General features: G+C 34.9%; 1 protein-coding gene across 1 annotated transcript in view; it reads left to right on the top strand.

The window, feature by feature from the left end:
- The window catches only part of LOC142351930 (kinesin-like protein unc-104), a 32,282-nt gene extending 18,267 nt beyond the window's left edge, over positions 1-14,015 (top strand). The window contains exons 11-14 of the mRNA XM_075404195.1: positions 9,304-9,933; positions 11,374-11,879; positions 12,334-12,686; positions 13,100-14,015. Of these exons, the coding sequence (XP_075260310.1) occupies positions 9,304-9,933; positions 11,374-11,879; positions 12,334-12,686; positions 13,100-13,961 (2,351 nt within the window). The 3' untranslated portion in view covers positions 13,962-14,015. The remainder of the gene's footprint in view (positions 1-9,303; positions 9,934-11,373; positions 11,880-12,333; positions 12,687-13,099) is intronic.
- Positions 14,016-22,618: the final 8,603 nt, after the last annotated feature.

Genomic DNA, 22,618 nt, shown 5'->3' with positions numbered 1-22,618 from the left:
CTATTAATATCGAAATGGGTACTCTCAACCAGCTCAAAATGAATGCAAAGAAAAATGAACTCAATTCAACCGTCAATCAAGTGCAGCGGATGCGCATTGCAAATGCTACTCCCTTTTCTACCATGAACACTACGGCACGGAAAAAGCCCACAATTTGTCATTTCTGTGGAATGAACTGGACTCCTGAGCACCGCAATAGATGTCCTGCTAGAGGAAAGAAATGCAATAATTGCGGTATTGATAATCATTTCGCAAAAGTCTGTCGGAAACCAAAAAACCCTACTTCGTACCCAAAACCCAGGCCACGAGTTAATGATATCGAAAAAGACGACCAAGCTGAAGACGTTAAACAAATTTTGATTGATTTTGATCCTGATTTGGAATCGAATTATTCATCGGATGAAGATAATTGCGTGGCTACAGTATCTTCGACGGAATTCACAACTTCAATGGAGGCACTCAATCACCCCGTAACGATCGGAAATACAGCAACAAATGTTTTGGTGGATTCGGGCAGCGTGTGCACAATATTAAATGAATCATTGGCAACTTCAATTGTTTCCCAAGATCCAAATTCAAAGTGGATACGCTAGGCAAATCCTAAACAATTGAAAACTTTCTCCAACGAACCTATTCATACGCTAGGCACTCTTCAAACTTCAATTCAAAGTAACAATTGGTACGCGAATCCAATAGAAATTCAAGTCGTGACGGATGGCCACCGCCCACTGTTAGGTAGAGATTTGTTTTCTGTACTTGGACTCTCAATTCAACAGTCAGATAATCAAACGACAATCAATCAGGTAGAACAAGAATACTGTCCAATCAAGACACAAATTGCAACTGATTTTCCTGATTTAATCTCCAGAATCGGTAAGTCCAAAATACATATTGTTCGTTCAAAATTCCATAAAAATTACACTCCATTGCACCAAAAAGGCCGTCGCGTTCCTATAAATCTGTTGGACAAAGTATCAAACGAATTGAAAAACTCTCTCAACGAGGACATATTGAAAAGTTACAAGAATGTTCTGATAAAAATTTTATTTCCCCTATCGTAATTACAGTCCACAAGGACAAATCTGTAAAGTTAGCTCTCGATTCAAAAATCTTAAACAAATCAATACATAAAAATAAATACCAAATGCCAAACATAGACAGTCTTATCGATTCAATTTCACAGCACATTAACGATTCTAATCAGGGCGAAAACGTATATTTTTCAACAATCGACTTAAAGTACGCATATAGTCAACTAAACTTGCATCCAGATACCGCACGTCATTGCAATTTCAATATCATTTGTGGTGACGCAACAGGTACGTATCGTTTCAAAACAGGATTTTATGGCCTTACAGATATGCCAGCCGAGTTTCAAAAGGCGGTGGATTACAGATTAGTTGGTTTGTCTAACACATATTGCTTTCTTGAAGACATAATTGTAATTAGCAAAGGTAGTAAGGAATCGCACCTCAATTACATTTACGATTGTTTGAGAAAACTTGAGGCTGATAATCTCCGAATTAACTTAAGCAAATGTCACTTTGCTAAACATCAGATAAATTGGCTTGGTTTCACATTTTCACAAAGCGGTGTCAAACCTATAGAATCTAAAACAGCAGCAATTGCGGAAAACAAAGCTCCAAAAACACTGAAACAATTACGATCATTTTTGGGTAGTGTCCATCACCTAAGTAAGTTTATTCCTAATCTTGCAAAAATATGTCATCCTCTTCGGCCATTATTAAAGAAAAACGAAAAATTTACACGGGTAGATAAGAAATGTTGGAAAATTTTTTGATCCAGAATAAATTATGAAAAAGTCAATTTTTTGTTCTACATTAGGGTAAACCTGATGCGTCTGCACAGTTTAGTTTTTCAGTTTTATGAGAAAAACAATTGTCTGCTTGTATCATCCAATTGTCAGAAACTATCCTTAAAGACAAGTATTCTTACTTTATATGGCCACAATATCAATTTTCCACATTCAACTCTTCTTGAGGAAAATTGCTTCTTGTGAGAGTTTGTGATACATATGATACCTATATATATATATATATATATATATATATATATATATATATATATATATATATATATATATATATATATATATATATATATACATATATATCGAAATTTGTATGTATAATTAATTATCAATCTACCCTCTATATTATATAGAAATATATCATAACTAAGGTTATGACTTTTTAGTATTCACGTATAAATATATTCCCGCTAGTCTACTTGTTTATCTCGTTTATCAATCTGAATTCAAGTTGCTCAGTAAACGTTTCTACTTTGCGCTCGCCAAAGTCTAACTTGGATTTGCTCCGCAATTCCACTAAGTAAATTTAGCTACGCTCACTAAATTCCGTATTCGCTTCACGATTCCAATATAATTTTGGAATAGTGTATTCGCCACACTACTACAATTCTATTTGCTAAACTAACGTATAACATGGCGCAGTCAGCATTAAAGGACAGTGGCAAATCTCCACTCGGAATTCAGCCTTTCTGGGAAAAGGCAACTCTTGAACCTCCACTGCAATGGGAACATTGGAGGACACAGCTTAAACTTGCAATCCTTGCCCGTGAAGGAATTGAAGTGGATCTACTATTAGCTGATCCCCCCGAAAACGTAATTCTACCTCTTGAACCCGCATACGAGGACGCAGTTGAAAATTCGACATCACAATCAGAGCGAGATCGACGCACCCGTAATGAACAGGCAAAAACAGCATGGAAAAATAATTGTCAACGCATTATAGCGGTAGGCATATTATGCGGAGACAAACCATGGAAACTCTGCGATCGAAAAGCATCGTCATTGATGTACTTGAGTCTGGGAACAGAAGGGCGGAGAAGATTCAATTAAAAAACTCGACTGTTGTTCTGGATGAAATCTCAACAAAAAATCTTTGGGATGTCTTGAATACAACTTTCATCCGAATTCACAACATCACTTTCGATCGATATCTCTTCCTTACACGAAAACAGCAAAAAGGAGAGCCAATTGAAAAATTTTATGGTCATCTCAAAGAACTTTCGGAAAATTGCGATTTAGGAGAAAAAGGGGATACGATCATTCGAGATGTTTTCATCGCAAATATGCAGAATAAAGATATCCAAAAAGAGCTCTTAAAAGAAACGGTAGAACCTGACAAAGCATTGGCAATAGCTATTAATATCGAAATGGGTACTCTCAACCAGCTCAAAATGAATGCAAAGAAAAATGAACTCAATTCAACCGTCAATCAAGTGCAGCGGATGCGCATCGCAAATGCTACTCCCTTTTCTACCATGAACACTACGGCACGGAAAAAGCCCACAACTTGTCATTTCTGTGGAATGAACTGGACTCCTGAGCACCGCAATAGATGTCCTGCTAGAGGAAAGAAATGCAATAATTGCGGTATTGATAATCATTTCGCAAAAGTCTGTCGGAAACCAAAAAACCCTACTTCGTACCCAAAACCCAGGCCACGAGTTAATAATGTCGAAAAAGACTACCAAGCTGAAGACGTTAAACAAATTTTGATTGATTTTGATCCTGATTTGGAATCGAATTATTCATCGGATGAAGATAATTGCGTGGCTACAGTATCTTCGACGGAATTCACAACTTCAATGGAGGCACTCAATCACCCCGTAACGATCGGAAATACAGCAACAAATGTTTTGGTGGATTCGGGCAGCGTGTGCACAATATTAAATGAATCATTGGCAACTTCAATTGTTTCCCAAGATCCAAATTCAAAGTGGATACGCGAGGCAAATCCTAAACAATTGAAAACTTTCTCCAACGAACCTATTCATACGCTAGGCACTCTTCAAACTTCAATTCAAAGTAACAATTGGTACGCGAATCCAATAGAAATTCAAGTCGTGACGGATGGCCACCGCCCACTGTTAGGTAGAGATTTGTTTTCTGTACTTGGACTCTCAATTCAACAGTCAGATAATCAAACGACAATCAATCAGGTAGAACAAGAATACTGTCCAATCAAGACACAAATTGCAACTGATTTTCTTGATTTAATCTCCAGAATCGGTAAGTCCAAAATACATATTGTTCGTTCAAAATTCCATAAAAATTACACTCCATTGCACCAAAAAGGCCGTCGCGTTCCTATAAATCTGTTGGACAGAGTATCAAACGAATTGAAAAAACTCTCTCAACGAGGACATATTGAAAAGTTACAAGAATGTTCTGATAAAAATTTTATTTCCCCTATCGTAATTACAGTCCACAAGGACAAATCTGTAAAGTTAGCTCTCGATTCAAAAATCTTAAACAAATCAATACATAAAAATAAATACCAAATGCCAAACATAGACAGTCTTATCGATTCAATTTCACAGCACATTAACGATTCTAATCAGGGCGAAAACGTTTATTTTTCAACAATCGACTTAAAGTACGCATATAGTCAACTAAACTTGCATCCAGATACCGCACGTCATTGCAATTTCAATATCATTTGTGGTGACGCAACAGGTACGTATCGTTTCAAAACAGGATTTTATGGCCTTACAGATATGCCAGCCGAGTTTCAAAAGGCGGTGGATTACAGATTAGTTGGTTTGTCTAACACATATTGCTTTCTTGACGACATAATTGTAATTAGCAAAGGTAGTAAGGAATCGCACCTCAATTACATTTACGATTGTTTGAGAAAACTTGAGGCTGATAATCTCCGAATTAACTTAAGCAAATGTCACTTTGCTAAACATCAGATAAATTGGCTTGGTTTCACATTTTCACAAAGCGGTGTCAAACCTATAGAATCTAAAACAGCAGCAATTGCGGAAATCAAAGCTCCAAAAACACTGAAACAATTACGATCATTTTTGGGTAGTGTCCATCACCTAAGTAAGTTTATTCCTAATCTTGCAAAAATATGTCATCCTCTTCGGCCATTATTAAAGAAAAACGAAAAATTTAATTGGAATGTAAATCATCAAACGCATTTCGAGCATATAAAAACCGTTATTGCGAATGCTACTGAAAACACTCATTTTAACCCGACACTGGAAACGCGAATCAAATGCGACGCATCCCGTCAAGGTTTAGGCGCCGCACTTGAGCAATTGGGTTGTGAAGGGTGGAAAACGGTAGCTTTTGCGTCCCGATTCCTTAATAGCAATGAAGAATGTTATAGTATTAATGAACTGGAATTACTTGGGGTGGTTTGGGCTATTGAATATTTTAAATACTATCTTTTTGGGAAGAATTTTACTGTATTGACAGACCACAGAGCACTTCTTTCAGTCTTAAAATCTCATCGTTCAAATAAATCTTATAATAGTAGATTAACCCGATGGATCGATCGCCTGTTACCTTTCGATTTTAAAATCGAACATATTCCTGGCACTAGAATGGGTTTAGTTGATTATATTTCACGCCAACCAAATCAAAAAGCAAAAAGCGTCACTCAATATGATGAGGAATTTATGGTAGCTACAATTTCCCGTATTCGCGACGCAATTACATCTTTATTTAGTCACTCGAATAAAATTCCTTTCCATAAGCGGCACATAAACAATAAATACAAATCACAAGTGCACAAGACGCGCGTCCACTCTTGCAAATCTGTTAAATGTAGCACGCATAATTCAAATGCCTCAAATAACTCATTCACTATTCGAGCTCAAGCAAATAATTACAATCGAAAATTCATTTCTCGCTTTAATTGCCACGCAAATCACTTGCCTAAATCTGACACTACACTCGCATCGCGAATCCAGTCGCAAAATTCTAATTGCCATTTAATAGCTAATTCTACACAGCAAATACTCCACATCAAAATGTCAGCAAAAGAGGCACCACAAAATAATCCACCCACCTCACCACAAACCCCGAGAGTGACATTTCGCACTCAATCTACTCCCATCTCCTCTACAAGAGCCGGACCCAGCAACGCCCAAGCATCATCATCACCCGAGGAATATGACATCGAGCTATCCCGGGAAGAGATATTTGAAAATAACCTCAACCAGCTCTTCACCAAATCTTTTCTGGCGGTCCTCACTAGTAAGAACGCGGTGTTGAAAGAGATCCGCGACTGTGTTCTACAGGATGATGAGGCCCTTTGTAAAGAAGTGAGCACGTACATCCATTCCTTTTGGAAGGATCTACATGTAAAATCTGGGTGTCTGTGTGTTGATCAACGCGTGGCCATTCCAAATTTTGTTACGGAGGCGGTGCTCGAATCCATCCACATGACGCACCCTGGTAGTTGGGGGATGATCTCTCTCTCTCTCTCTCTCTCTCTCTCTCTCTCAATATGCATGGTGGCCCTACATGCATAGGGAAATTTTAGCAAAAACATCCGATTGCGTCCCATGTACAGATATTGGTAAGAATTTGAAACCTATCATACCAAAGTCTAAATGGCACCCACACAAAGCTTGTCAAGAACCAAACGAAGAAAAACAGATTGATTTTGGGGGTCGGATAATTAATGATAAAGATAAAGATATTTATTTCTTAGCATGTATTGACCGTTATTCCAAATATCCAACAGTTAGAATATTCGACAAGGCTAATGGGGTAAATGTAGTAAAATTTCTTCGTGATTATGCATATACTCATGAAATCCAGCGAACAATACGCTTAGACCAAGCAACTTGTCTTGTAGGTAAACAAGTTACAAACTACTGTAACGAAAATAATATCAACATTCTCGACGCTCCGGTCGGTGATCATAGAGCTATTGGATTGGTGGAACGAATGATCCAAACAATTAAAAGACGTTTATCCTGCATGAAAGCCGAAAATAAAGATACATTTTCAACATCTAAAGCGATTAAACAAATAGTCTCTGATTTACGATTAACTAAACAGAAAACAACGAAGATAACACCTTTTGAAGCTCATTTCGGCCGTCCCGCAAATACTCCTTTAAGGAATATTAGCACACTTCCATCAAGTTTAAATCTAACTTATGAAAAATTGTTAATCACTATTTAGATGCTGAAACGGTTTCTGTGGAGGACTTGCTGGATGAAGCTGGATGGATCAGTGCTAACATAAGCGATATCGCAATTGAACAGAAGATGTGTCAGGCCTCTTTAGATGCAGGTCAGCGCTACCGGGAATCAGACAACAAAGAGTCTCGTTTCATTACACATCCGCAGATTACGGATCCTATACCGAGAACGGAGCAGTCCCTTAAAGTCAAACTGGCACGAAAACTACCAAATAAAAAACGAGCAAAAAGACAGTTGGCGGGTCTGTACGAAGTACTTAAGCCTGGATCTTTTGTTACGAAGTCGTCACCAACAACAACAATCATCAACGAGCCTGGCAGATCCCCAGTAAAGGTTCGAGATAATGATCTTGCAAAATTTGGGACAAAAGCTGAAAGATCCACCAATTTGTGGGTATACGCTCAACGAGGCCCTGCTCCTTACGAGAAAACAACGGAATTTAAGATCGCAAAACACAGCAATGATCTTTAGAAACAAAAGAGGGGCGAAATAAAAATCAGACACCGTCAACGGGATACTACATCGGTAGTATCATCTATAAACTCAAACGTATCGCGTTCACTGATGGTACGCAAACCGACAAAACCGCAGCACAAAAGACGCCATAATGTTATCGCAGATGATTTTCACGAAGATGTGCCAGCTCCAGACCAACCATTAATTTCAATTGTACCGGTTCCACCTGTACCTGCATCACAAGCCTCACAATCACCGCATATACCCCCCGCACAGGACGATCAAACAAAAGCCCGCAAGCGCAACCGACCCCAATTTTATGGATTCACTGATGCGGATATTTCCCCAACAAGTTCCCTGGCCTCATCAAGTTCAGCTAAACCAAAGAAGCGAAAAAATAAAAAAGACAAGAAAGCTTCAAAACAAAAAGATTTGGTAGTAGCCCTTATCCAAAACGCCAAACAATCAAGAATCCCGTCACCACCTCGACCTGACTTACACTTGGGGCAAGTTTCACCATCGGACCCCAGAATTAGATGTTTTGAGTATGAGCAAGAACGGGAAATGTCGGTTTGAGATGCAGAAAATGAAATATAATGAAAACACTCAAATTTTGAGAACTGAAATAAACTACAATTTCGTTATTCAATTATGTTTTTACTCTGTAATTACAATTTTCAATTTCATTTATTCAATTTGTTGTTCTCTTTCAATGTTAATTTAATTCATGTACTCGCTCTGCGAATCCACTCATATTCGTATGTGCAATTTACTTTATGTTTCTCAACTTGCCCTTTTACATATTTCTTTTTCCCATTGTATTTGCCCTGCAAATTCAACTTTATTGGAATTTTCCAATTCAATGTGCTGTAATGGTCATTCTTATTTCTCAGTTCACTAATTCTTACATATGCTTTGCATATACAAGTTCATTCTTATTATCGGTTAAATTGAGCATTTGCAACGTATCTCCAACTTATTTTGAGTTCTGTTAACTCCTTACTTCTTGGTGTTGTTTGATTTTAAAATTGTAAATGAATTCCAATTTTTGTCACGGGGGAAATGTGATACATATGATACCTATCTATATATATATATATATATATATATCGAAATTTGTATGTATACTTAATTATCAATCTACCCTCTATTTTATATAGAAATCATAAATATATCATAACTAAGGTTTTGACTTTTTAGTATTCACGTATAAATATATTCCCGCTAGTCTACTAAATTATTTCATACTTTGTTCATAATATTTTTTTATAAGTAATCATAATCTCGTTTATCAATCTGAATTCAAGTTGCTCAGTAATTGTTTCTACTTTGCGCTCGCCAAATTCTAACTTGGATTTGCTCCGCAATTCCACTAAGTAAATTTAGCTACGCTCACTAAGTTCCGTATAATTTTGGAATATAATTTTGGAATAGTGTATTCGCCACACTACTACAATTCTATTTGCTAAACTAACGTATAACAGAGTTACTTAGCTTTCTATTGGTGACGCGATTGCATCACCAGCTTTAAAGAAAATAGACTAATTATTAAAAAAATTGGATTTATGAATTTTAGAAACCGTAGAAAGATCATATATTGCTCTCACTAATTATTGCAAGATCGATCATACTAAAAAAATTCTTTGTCTCTTTTATGGAAAAATATACGTTTTTTTTGTTTTTTTTTCCTAAAAAATTCCTCTTGGGTTAACAAAATCTTGTTCTCCGTCAACTTATTGCTAAAACGTTTAGTTCGAAAATAAAGAAGTAAGAGAAACGGTTTTAGAAGTAACGTGTGTGGTTTGTTTTAGTTTGTGTTGTGACCAATTATATAAAAGGTGTTTTTAGGTTATATCCGCGTGGCAACTCAAAACGTTCCAAATATGGAAACAAACAGTCTCGACTCTCCATCGTCCAATCAAAACTCCGCAGCCGTAACCCCGACTACCACGAATAACACAATTACTACAACCGCCGTCACGTTTAGAATCACGATCTTAGAAGCCATGGACATTTCTGCAAAATTTACTGACATTTTTTGCCAGTTTTCAGTACCAGGACTCTCAGACACCCTTTTCTCAACTGACCCAATCAAAAATGAACCCATGAATGGGAATGGCCCGCCTTTAGGCTTTTTCCACGTCGAAAATGTCACGATTGAGGATAATGGTGAGAACCGAAAATTAATGGCAAGCCGACCAGTTATTTTCGAAGTTTTCGGTCATTTTAACGAACACCCACTGCATAATCAGAATTTGGGTCGCCAACAGCGGTTGTTGAGTATTGTAAGCCCGAGTTTTGTGAACAAAAACGGGGTGTTGAAACGAAGGAAATCGTATCTTTCGAGTAAGGGGGGAATTTTTGAAGGGGAGATTTTGGTGCTGACAGAGATTTTGGAACTGAACAACAGTGGGAGTTTCAGCCCAGTGGTGTTTGAAAAGAAAAAGAATATTCCAGACGCGTTCCAGCTTCACCAAGGTCAGAATTCCGTTAATTTAGGAATTCCGTTAGGTTCAGAATTCCGTTAATTTCTAAAATCCGTTAATTTCTGAAATTCCGTTAATTTCTACGCGGCTTCGGTAAAAGTTAAGAACAAGAGACAAGTCGAAAAAAAATTACTTTTTTTTCAAATACTGTTGAGTAAAAAATGAAATACTGGAATCTCATCGACCCAAACTGCTTTTAAGATGAATATATTGGCCAGCTTTTAAATAAATTTACTTAAATAATTCAAAGTTTTGCTTTTTAGTATTTTTGTCTGGTATTTAATGTTACCCCGCTCGGAATATTTTTTATGCGTGCACAAAATAATAGGTTTGTTTCAAAATTGGAAACAACAAAATTATTTAAGCGATTTGCTCTTAATCTGTTATCATTAAAACACTTAATTTATTAAGTTGATTAATTTATTTAGTTGCAGTTTTTAAGTAAATATATATATATATATATATATATATATATATATATAAATATATATATACATATATATATATATATATATATATATATATATTCAGCTTTAAAACTGACATTTGTTTTCCATCTACATTCATTAGTTTGAAAAAGCTCCTTGTTTTACAACTTACTGTTTATTTTAAGGGTTAAGTGTTATAATTGGCTATGCCCAGGTTGAGGTGCCAGACGGAAGTGACCTCTGATCATTCCCAAGCCAAACCCACACCGTGTGTTTCCAGACCAAAATTAAAGGGTTTGGGATTTGGTTCGAGCGCACAATAGTATGAACTTTCGGTCTGGGGATGGTCTGATCACAGGTCATTTCCGACTGGTTTGGTCTGATCAGAGGTGGATTCAAGCGCACATTATTCTGATCAGGGAAGATTTTGAGCGCAATTGGGTCTGATCAGACACCATATCAAGCGCATTTAATTCGATCTGCTGTAATTTTTTACTGAGCGATGAAATTAATAATACAAACATCAATTTTTTCGAAATGAATATTTTATAACAGAATTAAAGAGATTCGTTTAGAGTGAAAACCGTTCACTGATCAGACTATTTCGAGCGCAATTGAGTCTGATCAGAATCTGACAGAGCACACAATAGTCGGATCAGGAGTGACTTTTGAGCTCAAGATAGTTTGATCACAAATAATTTTGAGCTTACAATCGTCTGGGCAATGGTATGAGTTTGGTCTGGGTCATGGTCGCACAATCGTCTCCATAATGGTCAGTTTTTGGTCTGATCAGAAGTCATTTCCGTCTGGCAAGGTCTGATCAGAGAAAACTTCGAGCGCACTCCAAGCGCACACGGTGTTTCGAGTGCACTTCAGTCTGATCAGTGGACACTTTGGTCTGTGAGTGTCTTATCAGAGGTCACTTCCGTATGGTACCTCAACCTGGGTATATTGGTAAGTTAATGTTATAGTTTTCGGGTTGTTTTATGTGCATTTTGTTTTAGGTATGCAACGACGGATTCGAGTTCGAATTGTTCACCCAAACGAAAAGATGGTCACTATTGGTCACGTGACTCGGGTTGCTGTCGGAAACATTTCACAACAACAACCACGACTGCGAAAAACCCAACAACAGCAACAACAACAACAAACGCAAGCTCAACCTGAACCGGAGAAAACAGACGTAAACAAAGAAAACGTAAACAGTATTGACGTAAACAGCAAAACAATGAAAAGACGAAGCTGGTTGCTGCCTCAATTGAGTTTGCAACTCGATAGCGGATCTAACCATGCGGAACACCATCAGAAGGGTGCAGTAAACCTTGCGGAACACCACCAGGGTACAGAGACCACTCCGAGCGAAGAGGGAACAGGGTCCGGATCCAGGAGTGGTGGAGGCGGAGGAGCTGTTATGGGAGGGGGTGGTGCGGAGGGTGAAATGAAAGAGCAGGGGGAGGAGGAAGCAAATGACAGCGTTGATTTGATTGTGATCAAACAGCGATACAGCCAGGTAATTGTGAACAATATTAGCAAAATACATTTCAAACGCACGTTAGTTTTTCTTTAAATTAAAGCTATCCTCACACTTTTTGAAGGTCAAAGCCTGAAGAAAAAACATTATATATAAAATTAGATTTCATGACAGCTTTCATCAAAATTTGATTTAAAAGGTCAATTGTTACAGTTTTATAAATCACTAATAATCTTCAAACACAACCCCAGAGTAGAACATTACGCTTTATAATTGACATTTTTATAATTTTGCGAAGTTTTATATATAAGTAATCGATGGCTCTAAGTCTTACTAGGGTACTCCAAGCATTATAAGTGGAAAAACGGGGAAAATTTCTTCACATAAACAGTACATAAAACAGTACATATAGCTAATTTGAATAAACCAATAATACCAAAATTTGTTCAATCTACTAAACACAATAATGGATATTATTGTTTATATTTTTCAGGATTTCCTAGTTCAACCAATGTACGAACTAGAATGTTCCTGGGACTCCACTTTACACGAATCTGATTGGCTGAACAAAATCACCAAGTCCAGTGACGTCATCGAGATACAGATACAAATAGAACTGCAACTTGAAAGCTATTTCAAACATCTCGAATTTGAGGTTAAGTGCCATTTAGTTGTCCGGTCTTCGAGCGGGCTGGGCCTGGGGAGTTATTTCACGAAGACTGAGCCAGCGATGAAGTACTCTGTGTTTGGGCTCGGGATCCGGAAGAATTCGGACTTGACGCAGTTTGCGGAGAATCGACGTAAATTGTACACAGAACAGACGCAGAGAAAGATTCGCGTTTCAAGGTTTGTTTATTTCTAATTAAAAGAAACAAATTTGGGTCTTTGCCATTATAGCCCAGCCCTCCCCCAGCCTAGTGGTCAGATAACCTATAGCCCCCCCCCCCCCCCCAAATCATGGTAAATATATACCAAAAAGGGGGCTATAATGGGAAAGACCCACAAATTTAATATTTTGAGGTTATTTTGAGGTTAAATTGTTGTAAATTAAGTAGATCAAATACAAAATGCTTAGCAGTTTGTTGTAATGTAAGAATTTTTTTCGTACGAAATAATAGAACCGTGAACAAAGTTTTAAGTAAATATATACTTAAGAAAAACTATTATATTTTGAAATGATATTGTGATATCCTACATAATGTTGAAAAAAAACGTTAAAATATTTTTAAAGAAAAAAATATTTTTAAAGTTTTTTTTAGAGATCCGGTTCTTCCAGTACCGATTTTGGAACACCAAATGGATTTGGAACGTCTTGAGTGGATATCCGAGATTGAAAAGACACGTCACTTGCTTTTACTAGCCGAAAAACGCCGCGAAAAACAAAGTCAAAAAGCGACTCTAACCAAGAAAAAAATAGTCCCTCTAATCGATTGTAACGACGAAGAAGACCAATATTTATACTTAATTCAAAAATGCGCAGCCTTGTTCACGCGCAAAATTTACTGCAGCGTCCAGAGAAAATTGTCCTTAACAGACAGTATGCAACTTGAAAACGGAATCGGAAATGCCTCGCTACCCGCCGAATCTAGAAACGACTCGCCAGTTAGCTACCACCGGGCTAATTCGTCGTCTGTTATAAAAAACGATATGTCTCATTTTACCCCAAATAAAGTAAAACTTTTGCCCAGTTTTACAGTTCCAGACTTGACGAAAGTTCCAAGCGATTTATCGCTGCTTGATAATCACAATATTGACCCGTACCATTTAGAAATCAACCCAATTTTCTTCGAATGCACTGTCATTTTCGAAAGTGCGCTTAGCCTACAGCTATCTACAAAAAAGCATGGCACCCAGCTTTACGGGAAAATGTATCCCAACTTTCTGCTAATTACAACTTCGGCTTTAGATTCGACTCCTCAGGCCCTCTTCAGTCGGGCACAAATAAAAGTGAAATACGACAGAAAACAAACAAGTTTGACCCAGATCACTTTCGGTTACAGATCAGAAACTTTTGTGCTAAGATTTCAAAAGCAAGAAATTTTGACAGATTGGTTGAAAATGCTGACTTGTAATCTTAATTCAGAATGCAATTCACGAGCTCAAAGTTTTGATTCCAAATAAAAATTATAAAAAGATATTATTTATTTGATTTTTGAATTGAATTGTTTTAATAAATGGTTTGTTAACAAAGCGCGGGCAGCTAACCTAAGGATCTTTTCCGCTTTTGCCTCTTCCCCCTTGCGCCCCCCCCCCCCCCTCCCCCGCCACAAAAAAACTAAATTTTGCTTTCTATCCCGGGTCGAGATGTCAACGCTGTTTCAGCGCATTATTTCTTAAGAAACGTGCTGAATTTTTTTGTGTTTTGGTAACTTTGAAGTTTTTAAAGAGATTTCAATGTCATTTTCTTCGCCTACACAGAAAAGATCGTTAAGCTGCCGTATTCAATCCATCTATCAACAATCGATCACTTATATTTCGATGACAATACACTCAGGTGGGCTGAAACTGGTCGTTCAAGCTAAATGTTCTAGCTTACCCTGAATTTGTAGTTCTAGTTCTCTGATTGGTCATTTTAATCCCGGATTTTTTGTCACGCTTTCCTTAATTTGGCTTTGATTAAAAACCCTTTCCTAGTCGGGACCTGGAAATATTAAAAGACCGTCCTCGACAGATATTGGGTAGGAAAAGAATTTGTCTGCACCCAATGTGATGTTCTGGACTTTGGCTGGAACTAAAACAACCGTCCTAGAATTTGGCTGGATGAAAAACGTGTTCTGGAATTTGGCTGGACAATAAAACGTGTTCACTATTCTCTTCTCTATTCACACTAATATTGTATAATAACCAAACTGTTCACTGTTGAATAGTTAACTTTTTAGTGAAGTTAACACTAGTGAAGCCTATTGCCTCTGTTGAGTACCCATAGCGTTTTCTTTAGGCCTTGTTGAGCGCTTTAGAAAGATTGAAAACTCTCTTAGGTGCGGGATTCTTTAACAAACATATCTCTACTTGCAAATTATGTAGGACACAGGAATAGCTTTTTTAATGCAGCAAAATTTTAAGTAATTGCTGAGGATAAGCTGCACAACACAGGTCATTGATGAGAGAAAACGAATTTCCTAAAAGGGCAGCAAAAAAAGTTTTTCTTTGCCTTGAAAAGGTACAAATTAGAAATAATAATCAATAGAAAATTTCCTTTTTGATAAGCGCAATTAATAAATTTTACTTAAGGATAAGAAACCGACAAATCAAACTCAACCTACATAATAAAATCGAATAAAATTGCAAAAATAAAGACTATTAAACCTTGGTTATTTCGAAATGTTCGATAATCCAGAACCCTGGATCTGAAAATCTGTGTTGTTTCATTTGGATTTTAGTGCATTTGTTCAAAAACTATCATTCTATTCTTATGACAGAAATTGGTTTATCAAAAAAAGGATTTCGCAAATTTTCGTAAGCCAAAATATTGCTACAAAACTTCAAATGACGAATTTAGTTCAACATTTTCTCTGTATTCAAAATTTTAACAATGTAAAGCATTTCCATTATTAAAGTTTACCACGATCATATTTACTTTCCAGTATAAAAGTAAATCAAGCGGAGATAGTGGTTCATTTATAAGACAATTAATATAATCAATAATGTAACAAGGATGCTCGTTAATGTGCGTTCGCACATGATGTTCCGACCCCAGCTCATCTAAACCAAATCAGGAGATAACAAAAAAAGACGTTTGAGTTTAAAAGAATTGTTACATACCCAAATTACTAACTGAATTACATAATGCCATGCATCATTACAAAACTCACGAGATCTGCCATTAAAGAGACTACGAGAAAAAAAAACAAAAAACAACAAAATAAGCAAAAACAAAAATCTCACGGCAGGAACACTTTATCTAAATTTAAATGCACTTTGTAGCAACGTCAAAAAGCAATCAGATAAAACCTTAAATACACAAATTCAGTTTTTCTTAAATATACAGTAGATTGATGTTTTCCTTAATCAGACTAGGTAACAATTCGACAAAGAGAAAGAACAAGGTTAAAAGGAAAAAATAATCAACATCTTTTTAAACAAATAATTTAAAAAGTATAAAAAATCTTTAGCTTATAACAAAAAAACTCAAAATAAATACAATTAAAATTTATTATGAAACCAATGGGATCCGTCTTTAGTTAGACTAAGCCATAACAACGGAATAAAGACGGAGAAAATCTCAAAAAATTAGGAACAATTTGCAAAAACACAAATTATTCAAAGCCATTAAAATCATTAGGTACTATCTGAACATAAAGTATTTTATTCAATTTTTATTTATACTGATTCAGCTAAAATTATACTGAAAGAGTAAATAAGTTCATTTGAGCAACATTTGAAAATCATTGGAATCTGTTATTACCTGAATTTGCTAAAAAGAAGAGAAAAAGAAACACAAATAAACCACTCACAAAAATTTCAAGAAAACGCATCCTGTTATCCAAAGCTAACATCTTTTCCGACATAATATCACTAAACTTGTTGAACTTTGAAATTCAAGAAATTTGATGGAACCTCTCAATGACGAGAATAAGTTACAAGTTGTCGAAATCTTTGAAACTGTTTAAAATCACAAACTTCAAGATTACTTGCTATGAACTGAATGCTTGGGTTAACATCATTCAGTTAACTGGCAATTACAAGTTTATCAGTTTGGTCAGCAGTTTACGGCTATCTAAAGAACAAAAAAAAGCGAAAACAGCAAATTCAAAAAAATTAAACGAAAAATGTGTCAAAACCATTAGAGAAATAACTTTTCAGTAAAAATTTTTCTCTTTTCAATTAGTTTTTCAACAACAATTGGACTGTTTTTATAGTTACACAAAGACTTGAAAAACAACAAACTTAATCTAACATAATAAAATCACAAAGTTCTTTCTTAGAAAACCAAAAGTATCCAAGCCATTAATCTCAATAGTTTTCAATGGAATTAAATAAACAAGCAAAATTCTTTCACGATGGGAAAGCACTGGTATTCTTCATCCATTAGTCTTCATTAACACATCGCAATAAGTCGTATGGCAATGAAAAGTACATTAAGACCACAAAACTTTTGAGAAATCCCATGGTATCAACATCATAAAAATTCAATAGCTTTGAATGGAAGCCATTATATACTCTAAATTCCACCTTGATGTAACGACAAGGATGTATAGCATTCAAAAGTTATCAATCAGACATTACAAGATGTCATTTACTATGAACACAACACCTAATACACGAAAAATCTAAAAACTCAGTGGAAAAGTGCGAGAAGAAAGTGTCGAGGCCATTTTAATCATAAGCTTTTCTCTGACAACCTTTTCTACAATCCTTTAAATGTCTTTTTTAAACCGAGGGGTAACTATCAATATTAGGACATAGTGATTTGATTTCAAAAGAACCCAAAATTACGAAAGAAATATACAAAAAATAAAAAAAATTATGAAAACTTGTCCATCGAAGTAAAAAAAAAACAATAGTCACGAAGTAAAAACGCTAAGAGATAAATTTGTGTTGAAATAGAAAGAAAGGGGGTTCTCTCATTACTGACACTGACTTACAGTTTACGAAGAAAAAATGTTTAAGGTTGATTAATTTTCAAAAAAGTTTCAAAAAACTATTTCTAAAGTCTAAACAGCCGTTAATTTCAATAGCTTTCAACGGAAGTCAATAAACAAGCTCAGTTATGCTTCGATGTGCGTGCAGGGATGTTTGTTATGCATAGGTAGTCAATAAGACACAACAAAAAATTTTATGACTATGAAAACAACAACAATTACAGGCAAAAACCAAAAATTCTGGTAGAAGAATGCAATAAAGTGTCGAAGCCATTCAAACCATACGTTTTCACTGAAAACCTTAGCTACAATCCATTGAAGTTTTTTTTTCTAAGCAGATTGAAGCCATTAAAAATAGGGTAACAGGATAAGATTTCAATTGGAAGCAATAATAAGGAATGTCCAAAAAATTTTTTAAAAAAATTTGAAATCTTGTGGCAGTGAAATCATATAACCAACAGTTAGTAGATAATACCGCCAATCAGAAAAAATTTGTCGAATTACCAAAAGAAGTGGTTCTGTCCTTACTGAGACTGACTTTCAGTACAGAAAAAAGCATAAGATTGGTTTATGTTCAAAAAAATACAAAAAATTTTTTTAAAGGTTTTAACTGCCTCTTAATTCAATTGCTTTCAACGGAAATTGACAAATACGCTCAATTATGCCACAATGTGAGGACAAAAGCGCAAGAAGAGAGTGTTGAAGCTATTTAAACCTTTTGTTTCTCCAAAAACTTTATCTATGATCGGTTGATCGTATTTGCAAAAACAATGGGAGCCATCAATAATAGGATTACTTGATAAGATTTCAAAAAGAACCAAAGAACGACATCTCCAAAACTAAAAAAAATATCTTGAAACCTTTTGGCTTTGAAGTCATATAACCAAAAGTTAGAAGATAAAAACGCTAACCCGATTAGTTTTTGTTGCAGTAGGAATGAGGGTCCTGTCATTACTGAGACTGACTTACAGTTCACAATTTTAATAATTTTTTGATTGATTAATATAAAAAAAATCCAAATCTTATTTTCAAAGTCTTAACAGGCATTAGCTGTTCACACAAATCATTAGATAGGTTCACTTAATGCTAATTACGAAACCTATTGCACTTTTAGTTTACAACTTTATGCCATAGGATTCCAAAAATTTAGTAGACTCTCAAGAAGAAAACCAAAATTTTATTTAGAAATACGCAAACTGAGATACAAACCCAACAAAACATGAGCGATTCCTTGGAAACAAATTTTTTGTTCATTGGGTTTCATTTGATTGTGAATGAAATTTGTCATTAACGGAACCTCGATATGAAAAATAACTAGTCTCTAGGTGACTTAAAAAACAAAAAAATAAGCAAAGTTTTTTCAAAAAAAAGAGCCCTCAAACAGAATTCCATTTTTTTATAGTAAACGTCCCTATGAGACAGGAACTAGTTTTTTTTGCCTTTCGTCTATTAGGAACAAAAGAGGTGATTTATTTTGTCGCCTGAAATTTTAGTTCAACAAAATTACGGTAAAAGCGAACAAAACTGAACCGAAAATCCCGTTTTCAAATGGAACTTTAAACCTCGATAAATCCTCGAAAAAAACCGAAATTCAAAAAATCTTTTTAATTTTGAATTCTACGCTGAATGAGTTTTTTAATGATACCACTCACGTTTCTCTATGATGACTATATCAATCGGCCAAAATTGTCCGAACAAAAAAAACATTTGAGTATGTAGCTCCCCCCACAATTGGGTCGGAAAAATCAAGCAGAACGAGTGGTTCAATTATAAGACAATTAAAGTATTCAATATTGTAATAAAATTGCATGGTCGTCAAATAAATTTAAAAGTTACAAGATAAAACCGCTAACTAGATATATTTTTGTCAAATTAGAGAAGGAAGTGGTTCTGTCCTTACTGAGACTGACTTTCAGTACAGAAAAAAGTTAAGATTGATTTATGTTCAAAAAAATTCAAAAAACTTTTAAGGTTTCAACAGCCTTTAAATTCAATAACTTCCAACGAAAATTAATAAATATGCTGAATTATGCCACAATGTGAGGACAAACATGTTTGTCATGCATAGGTAATCAATAAGATATCACAATAAGTCTCTTAACTATGGAAAAAACAAATACAAGCAAAAACCAAAAATGCTGTAGAAAACTGCAAGAAGAGAGTGTTGAAGCCATTTAAACCTTTTTTTTCTCCGAAAACTTTATCTATGACTGGTTGAACGTATTTGCGAAAAAATGAGAGCCATCAATATTAGGATAACCAAAGGAAACAATAAGATTTCCATAACATTTCCAAAAGAACCAATAATACGACATCTCCAAAAATTAAAAAAATATTTTTTGAAATCTTGTGGCATTGAAGTCATATAACTAATATTTAGAAGATAAAAACGCTAGCGAGATTAGTTTTTGAGGCAGTAGGAAGGAGAGGGTCCTGTCATTACTGAGACTGACTTAGAGTTCATAATAATAATAATTTTTTGATTGATTAATATAAAAAAATTCCAAACCTTATTTTCAAAGTCTTAACAGCCATTAGCTGTTCACACAAATCACTAGATAGGTTCATTTAATGCTAATTACGAGACCTATTGCACTTTTAGTCTACAACTTTCTGCCATAGGGTTCCAAAACTTTAGTAGATTCTCAAGAAGAAAACCAAAATTTCCTCTAGAAATACGCAAACTGAGTTACAAACCCAAAATAACATGAGCGATCCCTTGGGAACAAATTTTTTGTTCATTGGGCTTCATTTGATTGTGAATGAAGTTTGTCATTAACGGAACCTCGATATGAGAAATAACTAGTCTCTACGTGACTTGAAAAAACAAAAAAATAAGCAAAGTTTTCTCAAAAAAGAGCCCTCAAACAGAATTACATTTTTTTAATAGTAAACGTCCCTATGAGACAGGAACTAGTTTTTTTTGCCTTTCGTCTATTAGGAACAAAGGAGGTGATTTATTTTGTCGCCTGAAATGCAGTTTTGAGTTATAAATTTCATTAAAAAAATTTAGTTCAAAAAAATTGCGGTAAAGGCGAATAAAACTGAACCGGATATCCCGTGTTCAAATGGAACGTTAAACCTCGATATATCCTCGAAAAAAACCGAAATTCAAAAAATCTTTTTAATTTTGAATTCTACGCTGAATGAGTTTTTTTAATGATACCACTCACATTTCTCTATGATGACTATATCAATCGACCAAAATTGTCCGAACAAAAAAAACATTTGAGTATGTAGCTCCCCCACAATTGGGTCGGAACAATCAAGCAGAACGAGTGGTTCAATTATAAGACAATTAAAGTATTCAATATTGTAATAAAATTGCATGGTCGTCAAAATAAATTTAAAATTCACAAGAAAAAACCACTAACTAGATATATTTTTGTCGAATTAGAGAAGGAATTGGTTCTGTCCCTACTGAAACTGAATTTCAGTACAGAAAAAAGTTAAGATTGATTTATGTTCAAAAAAATTCAAAAAAAATGTTTAAGGTTTCAACAGCCTTTAAATTCAATAGCTTCCAACGGAAATTAATAAATATGCTCAATTATGCCACAATGTGAGGACAAACATGTTTGTCATGCATAGGTAATCAAAAAGATATTACAATAAGTCTTTTAACTATGAAAAAAACAAATACAAGCAAAAACCAAAAATTCTGTAGAAAACTGCAAGAAGAGAGTGTTGAAGCCATTTAAAGCTTTTTTTTCTCCGAAAACTTTACCTATGACTGGTTGAACGTATTTGCGAAAAAATGAGAGCCATCAATATTAGGATAACAAAAAGAACCAATAAGATTTCCATAAGATTTCCAAAAGAACCAATAATACGACATCAAATTTAAAAAAAAATTATTTTGAAATCTTGTGGCATTGAAGTCATATAACAAATATTTGGAAGATAAAAACGCTAACGAGATTAGATTTGGTTGCAGTAAGAAGAAGGGGGCCCTGTCATTACTGAGACTGACGACTGACTTACTGTTCACAATAATAAATTTTTGATTGACCAATTTTAAAGAAAAATATCTTATCTGAAAAAAATTTATTTTCAAAGTCTTAACAGCCATTAGCTGTGCACTCAAATCACTAGACAGGTTCACTTAATGCTAACTACGAAACCTATTGCACTTTTAGTCAACAACTTTATGCCATAGGATTCCAAAAATTTAGTAGATTCTCAAGAAGAAAACCAAAATTTCATTTAGAAATAAACAAACTGAGATACAAACCCAAAAAAACATGAGCGATTCCTTGGAAACAAATTTTTTGTTAATTGGGCTTCATTTAATTGTGAATGAAGTTTGTCATTAACGGAACCTCGATATGAAAAATGACTACTCTCTGGGTGACTTGAAAAAACAAAAAAATAAGCAAAGTTTTCTCAAAAAAAGAGCCCTCAAACAGAATTCCATTTTTTTAATACTAAACGTCCCTATGAGACAGGAACTACTTTTTTCATTGCCTTTAGAAATACGAAAACTGAGTTACACACCCAAAAACACATGAAAGATTCCTTGGAAACAAACATTATGTTCATAGGGCTTCATTTGATGGTAAATTTAGTTTGTCATTAACGGAAACTCAATGTGAAAAGAGATCAGTCTCTAGTTGACTTGAAAAAACAAAAAAAGATGCAAACTTTTCTCAAAAAAAGAGCTCTCAAACAGAATTCGATTTTTTTATAGTAGACGTCCCTATGAGACAAGAACTAGACTTTTTATTGCCTTTTGTCTATTAAGAACCGAAAAATGATTTAATTTGTGGCCTGAAGTTTATTTTTGTGTTAAAAATTTCATAGAAAAAATTTTAATTCAAAAAAAAACTACGGTAAAGGTGAACAAAACTGAACCGAATATTCCGTGTTCAAATGGAACGTTAAACCTCGATAAATCCTCGAAAAAAACCGAAATTCAAAAAATCTTTTTAATTTTGAATTCTACGCTGAATGAGTTTTTTTAATGATACCACTCACATTTCTCTAAGATGACTATATCAATCGGCCAAAATTGTCCGAACAAAAAACATTTGAGTATGTAGCTCCCTCCACAATTGGGTCGGAACAATCAAGCAGAACGAGTGGTTCAATTATAAGACAATTAAAGTATTCAATATTGTAATAAAATTGCATGGTCGTCAAAATAAATTTAAAAGTCACAAGAAAAAACCGCTAACTAGATATATTTTTGTCGAA

This window comes from Convolutriloba macropyga, chromosome 13 (assembly GCF_964194025.1).
Source record: "Convolutriloba macropyga chromosome 13, txConMacr16.3, whole genome shotgun sequence".
Taxonomy (NCBI): domain Eukaryota; kingdom Metazoa; phylum Xenacoelomorpha; order Acoela; family Convolutidae; genus Convolutriloba; species Convolutriloba macropyga.
Note: the sequence above shows the minus strand (reverse complement) of the source record. Positions and strands in the feature narration are given on the sequence as shown.